General features: G+C 44.2%; 1 protein-coding gene across 1 annotated transcript; it reads left to right on the forward strand.

Moving 5' to 3' along the window:
• The first annotated feature begins 252 nt into the window (after window positions 1–252).
• LOC104341540 (ly6/PLAUR domain-containing protein 2) lies at window positions 253–7152 on the forward strand. The gene is made up of 3 exons (XM_009960831.1): window positions 253–304; window positions 5918–6037; window positions 6941–7152. The coding sequence occupies exons 1-3, from the start codon at window positions 253–255 to the stop codon at window positions 7150–7152; spliced, it is 384 nt and encodes a 127-aa protein (XP_009959133.1).
• The last annotated feature ends 3565 nt before the right edge of the window (window positions 7153–10717 follow it).

The following is a 10717-nucleotide window of genomic DNA, read 5'->3' on the forward strand; positions in this document are numbered from 1 at the left end:
AGCTATTGTCCACCCTACAAATCCTCATTTTCTTCTCCAAGGAACATGAAAAGAAATGACAGTATGGCAGGAGGTGGGGCCTGCTTCGTAGCTCATTCAATTCCTTTATAGCTTAATCAGACTCGTTTTTCCAGTAGAATTGGATCTGGGGTCAGAAACGGTACATGGCAAGCCACCAGGAGGTGTACCATTAAAGCCAGTAGTGAATAGCGGTGGCAGCCCAGTGACCAGGCGACCGGGTGTCCACACAAGATGAAGGTGTTTATGTCTCTTCTGTTGGTTGCCATCACTTGCATGGAGTTCGGTGAGTATTTACACAATGCTCTGATGATGGGGTGGGGTGCATCCTGTTCCCTCTGTAGTCCATGCCTCCCTCTTTCAGCAGTTTTCATGAAAAAAAATCTGTCTTCGGAATATTTCCAGCCTGTTGGATGTTCAGGAACATTATGGTCTCGTTGGGATTGTTAGTTCACTTCTTTAGGAAGTGTTACAAGACAAAGTGTGATTATACTGTGTCATTTCTTTAATGCAAATTCCAGCTCTCACTTTTTATGCGTTCTTGCTCATCTTTTTTATTTATTTTTTTTTTTAACTCTCTGTTCCTCTTTTGATACTTAACTCTGAAACCACCTAGCCAGTTTAATGCAGTGTGTGTAGCAGCTCTTTCTGATTATATGTTGCGTGTGTGGTTTATTAAACTTTAGCCATTAGAAGTGGGAAAGATGGGCTGGGACACAAAGCTGGTGGCCCAGGTACTGCAGGGCTGATTTTTCCAGCTCTATTTAGTAAAACACTGTGGTTTGCATGAAAGTCAAAGACAATTTTGACAGGCCACCTTAGAAAAGGAACAAGTGTGAAGCGTTTTGGGGATTTTCCTCATTTGCAGAAGGTTTTGGGAGTTGGTCACCACAGGGAGTGACCTCCACCACCCTGCCTCCCTCCTTTCTGTCCCTGTTAGGCTGAGGGGGTATGCTTGAAGCACGCAGTTGAGGTGGGCAGCCCACAGCAGCCTGATATTGGGGGTGACCCCTCTGGGATGTCGAAGTAGGGAGCAAGCCCCATGGGTCCAGTCTGCAGAGGGATGCCGTGCAAACCTTACCCCTCTGTTTCTGTCAGTGGGATTCAGTTGCTTCTCCTCTATCACCAACTCCACAAAGGCAAGCACGGAGAGATGTTTGGGGTACGAGTGTTTTAATTCCCTAGGAAATAGGGAATCCCCTCATTGCAGGTAGTCCTGCATGAGTGGTGATCCCATAATCTCTGATGGCGAAAGGTGACTGCATAGTGGAAAGGACACCCTGGCATAGACTCCCTATCCCTCGATGCTGCCACCAGAGTAACTTCTTGCACAAAACCTTATTTTATACTGACAATACCAAGCTCAGAGTTCATGTTAACTGGGGTGGCCAAAGAAAGTCCAGTGCAGGGTAAGTGCAGGAGCTGTGATTGTTAATTGGGATATTTGCATGCTCTGCACTACTCTTCCAGATCCAGGCAGTGCAGGGTCTGCTTTTACCTGTGCCTGACTGGGATGTGGAGCCATGTTAGGATTTTTTCCTTTTTATTTATTTCCTTCTTATATAAGGATGTTTTCCCTTCTCTGTCTTTGGGTCTGCACAGCGGATTCAGCAAGAGAGGGACAAGTGGCTGGAGGAAGAAGGGGGTTTTGGAGGATTTTAGGGGAGAACACAGCTGCTGTTTGGAGAGGCAGACCCAGAGCTGGAACAGTAGCCCTCTCTTTTGTGTCATGCGCTGACTATCCTGTTATCTCTAAGGCGTGTGTCTTGGCTCTGGTTACTACTGGCTGAAAGCCTTGGGGTGCTTCTGCTGTGTCAAGATCAATGGGAGCTTCAGGTGCTCACCACAGCTGCTACAGTAGAGATCAACCATCACCGGTCTCCTGAGCAGGAGATGTTTCCTTTCATCATTATACCCTGTTCATTCTAGGGATCCATGTCTGCTTGTCACCAGAGAGACAGCAGTTCAGAGATGAACATCATTACTTAATAAAAATTGGAGAGAAGGGGACTCTGTGGTCAGATGTCCTTAAGGCACGGAGAAGAATCTGAAAGGCAGAATGTAGCAGGAAAGCAATGGGGTAGGATACAAATTTGGTATAGGACTGACCTAGGCAAAACCTAATTTGGCCATCCTGCTTAATGAGACTTTGTCAAGAGTTGGGCACCTGGGGAGCAGAACACCCTGATATGACCCAGTGCTGCCACATTTCTCCCTCCTTGTCCTTCTCCACTTCCCTGTCCCATTCGGGTGGGCAGAATCAGGATGGGTGCTTTGATTTGGTGGGCAAACTTCGGCAAACTTCTTCTGCATGCTCTCTTCTTGGCAAAGCTGGGATAAAACCGTGATTTATTTGCAGTTCCTCCAAGCTTTCTTCTGGACACAAGTAGAATCTGTGTAATTTTGGAAAAATAAAGTTGAAGGATGGAAGATCTGCCAATATCCAAGTGAAGCTAGTAAAATGTCTTCCAAGAAATTTCAAGATTTTCTGCTTTTTTATCTCATTTTTTGCTTTCAGCACGCTAAAAAGAATGTGCTATAACTACGTTGTAATATTTTAGCATTTTATAGTCACCTTTTAAATGAGACTTCTAATATGACTCTATTCCTTTTTACAGTGTAATTTCATTTTGAAACTACTGCATGTCTGCTTGTCTATGTTTAAGTTCATAGGGTCTTAAACCAAAAAGGGACTACTACATTTTTGTTGTCTTCTCAAGTATCTACCCTTCACAAATAGGTCAGATGATAGATTATCCAGAGCTTGCTTAAAATAGGTCTTTAAGTCTCCAGGTCATGGTGTTTCCTCCCTACTCTGTGAAATGCCAGATGACTCTTGCTGCTGAAGAGCTGCCTCATTTGCAAAAGCAAAGTTGTTTCATTCCAGCTTTTGGTTATTTTACTGTGTTAAACACTTCTTGATCCACATCTTTTCTAGCTCAAAAAAAAAAAAATAATCTATAGCTACCTTTTAACATATTTAGCTGTGTTTGAACCTGTTAGTCTGAGTGAAGTTAATGAAAATACTGGATTTGCACATGTTGGGGACAATGCTTTTCTAATCTGATGTCTCGTTGTGCTTAGTTTTTTGGTGTTTTGTGGTGGTTTTTTTTGTTTGTTTGTTTTTGTTTTTGTTTTTTTTTTCCCAAAGAGGACAAAATGCTGTGTCTTTGACTTGTCCATGATGAGTATCATGAAACCTGAGAATAGTGATGAACCTTCCTCTCTAAAGGTGTGCTTGACAGCTGTCAAACGTAGAATTAATGCAAACAAAATATAATATAAAGAGAATAATAAACTTTGCTTTGATTAAAAGCAAGATAATTTCTGTGTCTGTTTCTGAAAGGGCTCTTTCTGGCTTACTAGTTAGGGTGAAGTTGCATTATCTATTTTCGTAAGGTGACTTGCTTGCCTGAGGCTGCTGTTATGACACCCCATTTTAGGCATGCTGAGATGAGTTGAATTGTTCTTTTTCAGTGGGGTTTAAGGGGATTTCAGCAGGCCTGTCACAGAGATGGGGTGAGAACTGCTTTCCAGACCAAGGAGGGGTTGCTGGTCTGGGATGGTACCAAAATGAATTGCTATGCCTCTAAGGCACTCACATTCAGGTGTCTGCTAGGGGGTGGAAGACAGGACCGAGATCAAGTCTTGGGTTCCTCAGAAAGACCTGCAGAGAGCCAAGTGCCATGAAAAGCTTGTCCAAAAATTACTTCCTTGATGACAGGAAATACCAGACACTATGTTAGTTTGATATCTTTAACTTGGAGTGCTCTGGAAATACGGCATCAAAACAATCTGGGCTTTTCAGTGTCTCTCTCTAAAATCTCTTCATGTCAAAAGACTTCAGGCACTGAAAGACTTGGGCTATGGTTATTCTGCATATCTGAGACTCAATTGGCACCTGCAGGCTTGCAAGGGCCTTTGCAGCTCAACAGGGAGGTGATGAAGAACATCTATGAACTGGTGAGTGATGAAGCAGGGTGGGCTACCTTGGACTGGATTAGAGACTTGGGTACCAAAGTTTGTTTCTGTAGTCTCCATCTAGAGCAATACATGTCCCCATGCATTCTATTATTGTGGCCACTCTCATCTTTTTAAAATAACTTCTTACACATCCTTCTCTTGAAGCCAGAATCTCATCACAGGGGAAGGACTGTGCTTAATTTGTTGTTATGTCTCAGTAAATTTGATGGAGACAATTCCTTCTCTCTGGAACACGCTCCTATCCAAGAGCTCCCAGTCTTCAGAAAGAGCTGTCAGAGTGGACAGCACTAGATGAAATTCTCCCTGCTGCAACTCACATTCAAGCCTGTTTTTTCTGTGTACCCAGATCCTTCACCAAAGGGAAGTCATCTTGACCAGCTTGATAAGCTTCTATGATGAAGTGACTGGCCTGGTAGATGAGGGGAGAGCGGTAGATATTGTCTGCCTGGACTTCAGGAAGGCCTTTGACACTGTCTCCCATAAGATCTTTGAGATCCTCCCATAAGACCCTCATAGACAAGCTGTTGAGGTATGGGCTGGATGAGCAGTGGAGTGGATTGAGAACAGGCTGAATGGCCAGGCCCAGTGGGTGGTGATCAGTGGCACAAAGTCTACTTGAGCTGGTAACTTGAGGTGTGTCCCAGGGGTCAATACTGTGTCCAGTCCTGTTTAGCATCATCATTAATGATCTGGATGATGGAGCAGAGCTCACCCTCAGCAGGTTTGCGGTTAACACAAAGCTGGGAGGAGTGGCTGGCGCACCAGAGGGACTTTGACATTTTGGAGAAATGGGCTGACAGGAACCTTATGACATTCAACAAGGGAAAATGCAAAGTCATGCCCCTAGGGAAGAACAAACCCGTGCATCAATATAGGCTGGGGGCTGTTCAGCTGGAAAACAGCTTGTCCGAAAAGGATCTTGGGGTCTTGGTGGACACCAGGTTGAACATGAGCCAGCGATGTGCCTTTGCAGCAAAGATGGCTAATGGTATTCTGGGTTGCATCAGATGAAGTACTGCCTGTAGGTCAAGGGAGGTGATCCTTCCCATCTACTCAACGTTGGTGAGGCCATACGTGGGGAGTCCTGTGTCCAGTTCTGAGCTCCACAGTACATGAGAGACATGGACATACTGGAGAGAGTCCAATGAAGGGCCACAAGGATGAGTATCTTTCCTTTGAAGAAAAGCTGGGAAAGCTGTGACTGTTCAGCGTGGAGAAGAGAAGGCTCAAAGAAGAATCTTATTAACGTCTATAAATACTTGAAGGGAGGTGCAAAGAGGACAGAGCCAGGCCCTTTCCAGTAGTGCCCAGTGACAGGACCAGAGGCAATGGGCACAAACTGAAACACAGGAGGTTCCCTCTGAACATCAGGAAACACTTTGTTAGTGTGAGGGTGACAGGTCTCCTAGGGAGGCTGGGGAGTCCCCATCCTTGGAGATATCAAAACCCCATCTGGACACAGTCGTGGGCAACTGGCTCTAGATGGTCCTGCTTGAGCAGGGGGATTGGACTAGATGACCTCCAGAGGTCCCTTCCAACCTGCACCATTCTGTGATTCTGTGAGTTTGTGAGTCTCTGTCCTCTTTCTGATGTTCTACCAACGCAAAGGCAAGGAAAAAAGCAGAGTTGAGGTAAACCAGCTACAAGGTCTTTCCTGCATCGTGGGATCGTCTGTGTGTGTGTGTCTCTGTCTTGCTTGACTTGTTACAAGGGGTCTGAGCCCACATGTGAGGCTGTGCTTCGACCAGCAGACTACTTATTTCTCATTCACAGGACGAATACCTTTTAGTATTCCATTTCTGTTCTCAGTATGTGTATTTTGGAAATGTTACCCTCCCCAGAGTTGCCGGGAGGGGCACAGGCAGAATCTGGTAGTCCACACTAAAGGCCCACCTCATGTTTTTCCTCCCTGCAGCACAAACCTTGCAATGTTACACTTGCTATGAACCTATGGCTGTTGATAAGTGCATGACGATCCGGACCTGCCTGAAGAATGAAACCATTTGCAAGACTACTATGTATTCCCTGGAGGATGGTAAGGGCAGTTACTTCTTTATCCATATTTTTAACATGAATCAGTGTTTCTACAGTGAAGACGACTGCTAGTGTGGGGAACAGTACTTTTTCTCACTTAAATATGTAAACCTGGAAGAGAACTCCTGCAGGGCAGAGACCAGTCTCTTGCTGTTGCAGAAAGCAGTCTTCATGTGAGTGAATACTTGGTGAATGTAAGCTCATAGTTAGTGCTTAGTGTTGAGTGTGGTTAGAAAAAACAGGTTGACTTGAGCTTGAGACAGGGAGCTAAAGACTTCTGGCTCTCCAGACCATTTGCATGACTCACACGATGGGTGTGGGGTACTCTCCTGACTTGAGAACTGCATATGAAAGCTGGTTGAAGTAGAGAGGCCAGTAGAGAGGAGCGAAGCTCAGTAAGGTGAGGACACCAACTTCTGGTCATCTGGAGGCGAAACAGAAATGCCCTTGAGTTCTCTGGAACTCTCAGGAAGGCATTGGCAATCTGGTTGGTGACCCTACAGGTCATAACCTGTGCAAATGAAGAAATGCACTGTGAAGATGGAGGATCTCTCCTTTACATGGTCCTGCTGATGCCTGGACCTCTCTTTTGCGTGTCCCTGTCACACATGGGAGAGGCAGGAAATAGTGAGTAGAGTCAAAGCAGAAGCAGAAAAAGTGCCTAATTGACCTTTTGCAGGGTAAAGCTGATCCAGGCAGGACACAGAGGATGCAAGGTGCTGTTCAGCTTGCGGCCACTCAGTGGGAACTGTTTCCTATATTCCTGGTAGGAAGCAGACCAACTGTGTTCAGACTGGAGCTAAGACTTTGGTGGTGAATGCAGCTAATGTTCCAGTATGGACAAGGAGAGTTGTCCTCCATTCCTCCCATTCCTAACTGTTTCTTCTTTCTTTCTTTGTTATAGTTTATCCCTTCATGGGAGTCTCAACCGTCACCAAGATGTGCTCTTCCGTCTGCAGCCCATCCGATGTGGACGGGATTGGCATGACACGCCCTGTCTCCTGCTGTTACACTAACTTGTGCAACATCGATGGCGCAGCTAGTTTGAGGATCAACTTTGTGCTGGTTGGGATGCTAGCGAGTTCGGTTTGTGCTCTCTTCTGGACTAGACTGTGAGCAGCTGATGGGGAGGTCTTTCCTGCTGAAGAACCCAGTGAAGAAGAGAATAAACCCCTGCAATCCCAGCTTTCCATTTGGATGCCTCATGGACAACTCTCAACAGCTCCCAGAAATTACTTTTTTAGTACCTGCCCTTTCCCCACAACCAAGAGAGAAGAAAAACTCCGGAAGTCCCGACACAAATTTTTTAATTGACTCTTCAACAGCTCCCACAAATCTAACCATGGAGTTTCTTTGCTGTGCTGATCTGGTTGGTTTTGAACTAAAAAAATCTGCTGTATGGAGTGTATTTTAAGTGAAAAAACTTGCTCTAAGAGCCTTCCATGTCTCCTTAGAGCATTTTTTCCCCCAGGTGTTAGCAGAATAGCTGAATTGGCCAGTCTTCTCAAGTGAAATTCAGTTATGTGGCAGGTTCTTTCCAGCCCACAGTTTTGGGCTGGCTCTTTGTTCTGTCTAGATCACCTTCTTTATACACAAGAAATTAAGGAGACATTCTATGTCCAAGATATGAGGCAGGAGACTAAACTTTGTGTGCCAGAGATGTGATCCAAGGAGGATAAAATCTTTTGTTTTCTCTACCTTTTGAGCAGAATAAAAAAAGTTGTGTTAAAATTCTAGTGATCACTAAAGTTATTTATAGTGCACCTGTCCTCTGATAAATTTATTTTATTTTATTTTATTTTATTTTATTTTATTTTATTTTATTTTATTTTATTTTATTTTATTTTATTTTAATTTTGTCTTATTTTATCTTATTTTATTTTAATTTCCAAACTCCAGTTCCACTTTTCGGTATTGTTTATACAGTAAGACGAGTTAGGTTTTGTGGTCAGTCTTGCAGCAGATGTGTAAGACATTTCCCATTATCCCCCACTAACAGTGTCCTTCTATCAACATATCTTCTACCAACTCCACTGGTACAGAACTGTCTTTACTGGGAAGATTGGGTCATTTGTGTAGGTGTTCTGGCCTGAATCTGGAATTCAGTGGAATGACTCTCCCCCTTGCTTCAATCCTCCAGAGCATCATCTACAATTCCTGATATGTTGGTAAGGGCTCCTACATTTTGATGTTATCCATCCTGGCCTAATTCTGCATTTTCCTATAATCATCTTTTCACGATCCAGCAAAAATGTCCTCCTCCAATTGTCACTCTGCTTGTGATACTTGGAATAATCAATAAAGATGTGATTTAAAGTCTCCCATGTAGCATATGGATTAGAGCAGGTTTCTGAGAAAGGTGGTACAATTTCCATCCTTGGAAGTTTTCATGATTCAGCTAGATGAAGTCCTGAGGAACCTGGGCTGACCTCACAGTGGAGAGCTTTGATCTAGAACTTGGATTAGAAACCTCCTGAGGTCCCTGTTCCAACCTGAGGTTCCTGTAATCCTATGATGCACCCGCTAAGATCAGCAGAGCACAAACTCATTATTTGCAGGCATTCTGCAAAGTCTGGCAGATGTTTCTGCAACGATTTTCACCTGTCCTGCATTGCTTCCCATTGCCAAAATGAGATCAAATTTGGAATGAATTGCAATTCTGGATTCACACACAGCTCCCAGATTGCTCACATATAATTCCTTTGCTGGAACAACATTGTGTAAGTGATCAGGGTGCTACACTGGCATGGAAGTGGCTGGATGAACCACATCCCTGGCTATGCAGGGGCTTTGGAAACGAGCTGCAGGCTTGCATTAGCAGATAGTGTGTGCTTTGCAGTGTCCTCTACCCATGAATCATGCCCAGAGCTCAGTCCTTGCAAGTGCTTGATATGTTTTTGGCTTTCTGCTGCACAAGGGTGGTACATGAAGGTTCTCCCTTCTTATCCACCAGTTCTGGCAGTCACTGGTCTTCAGTTTTGGTGGCCTGGGGGCTGTATCATGACCACTGTGTATGGTAACCAACAGTGAAACACCACAAATATGACTTGTTCCATGTTGATTTTATTCACGCCTTGAGCCTTTGCATTACCCTCTTAGGCTTAATGCCATCGTTTCATTAAGGGCAGTTTGTTTCTCTTTCAAACCCTCTGCCTCACAGTTTCATTCAGACCCCTCATTCTCATAGATGAGCATAGACTGCTCCCTGTCCACCTTTTCTACACCATTTATGTTATATAGTGCTATGTCCACCACCCTGGTGGCTCGTTTCTAAGCCAAAGATCCGTTATCTAAATCCAGGTATCACTCATGAGCCCATGAGTGCATGAACCCATCTGTACTCCAGGTGCCAAGTGTAATAGGGAGAAGCCCATTAAAAATCCTGAGTGAACCCAACGGGGAAAGAAGTGTGTCAAAAATCCTCACCAGTCCCAGGAGATGCACGAGTGCCAAGACATGAAATGTGCACTTCATGTTCTTGCTGTGCTATTGCTAAGACCTAACACAAGTGATTTGTCATGCACTGGTAAAACAAAATGGTGACAGGACTCTTTGTGGCCACTGGGTTCTGTCATGGCCATCTCTCTGGTATTCATTGGGTTACTGAATGATGTTCGCTACATCCAGAAGCCCAGAGCACTTTACCATAGCTGACAACTTTCTTCTACAAGCTGAAGAAACTGAAGTTTCCCTGAAAGCAAAGCTGGAGCCCAGATATGTGGATAAGCGTTCCCTTCATCTCTGTGCAATTGTGACAAACCCTATTTTATCTTCTTTCTCCAAACAAAGCTGAACAGATCCCCATTTATTTTGTATTCTACATGGAGGTTTTATTAGGATATGGACAAAACACCCAGTTACTCACTCACTTGTTAGGGATAGAAAAAATATTGGATGTTTCCTATTCATTGTCCAGAAGTGTATGTGTGTCAGCACTTCTGCACATGAAACCAACATTAATTATGTACTCACAAAACTCAGAAAGAAATACAACTTCCACAGATTTTCACTGCACAGCACTGCTCTTTCTCAGATGTGAATTACTGGGCTCAGACTACCCTGTCCTTACCCTGTGTTGGTTGATAAGCAGTGCAGTCATAGCCCAGGACATCACAAAATTATCATGTCAAAGAGCATTTAAAAACAAATACATCAGGAGCCAGATGATTGTGTTACATCATCATCTTGGAGAAGAACACTAAAAATACCACTGCAGTCATGGATACTGAGAATGTGAGTCATCAGCAGAGATACTGAAAATTCTTGAAATCAAATCATTGCTGGGCTTGGGAAGGTAAACGAAGCCTATCTGTCTGGTGGGGCTGAAGTCATGTCACCAGAAAGGTACACAGAAGAAAAACCATTTGCTTTCCGTTGCAAAAGATGGTGATATAACTTTGCAGCCCAATAAACACAACATGGGCTTTGCTTGTAGTAGGCCACTCTCTTATTATTGAGTTTGCAAGTCCTCAGGGCTGAGGCTTGTTGGGTTTGCTTTGCCTGAGCTTGTCTTGACCTGCCTTCAGCTGTGTTTTCACTTTGCTCAGTTGTAACAGCAGTTTTCCTGATGGACCAGGTAACTCTACCTAATTTGCATTACTTTCGTTCGTCTTTGAACGGTGCAGCGCTAAGTTTACATGGACAGCTGTGACAAGCAGTTGTACCTAGAATGAGCTGTTCA

This window comes from Leptosomus discolor, chromosome 5, assembly GCF_034619465.1.
Source record: "Leptosomus discolor isolate bLepDis1 chromosome 5, bLepDis1.hap2, whole genome shotgun sequence".
Lineage (NCBI taxonomy): Eukaryota > Metazoa > Chordata > Aves > Leptosomiformes > Leptosomidae > Leptosomus > Leptosomus discolor.

Coding starts and splice junctions, on each gene's coding strand:
- LOC104341540 (XM_009960831.1), top strand. CDS start 253: ATGAAGGTGTTTATGTCTCTTCTGTTGGTTGCCATCACTTGCATGGAG. Junction 305..5,917: donor CATCACTTGCATGGAGTTCG/GTGAGTATTTAC, acceptor TCCTCCCTGCAG/CACAAACCTTGCAATGTTAC. Junction 6,038..6,940: donor TATGTATTCCCTGGAGGATG/GTAAGGGCAGTT, acceptor TCTTTGTTATAG/TTTATCCCTTCATGGGAGTC.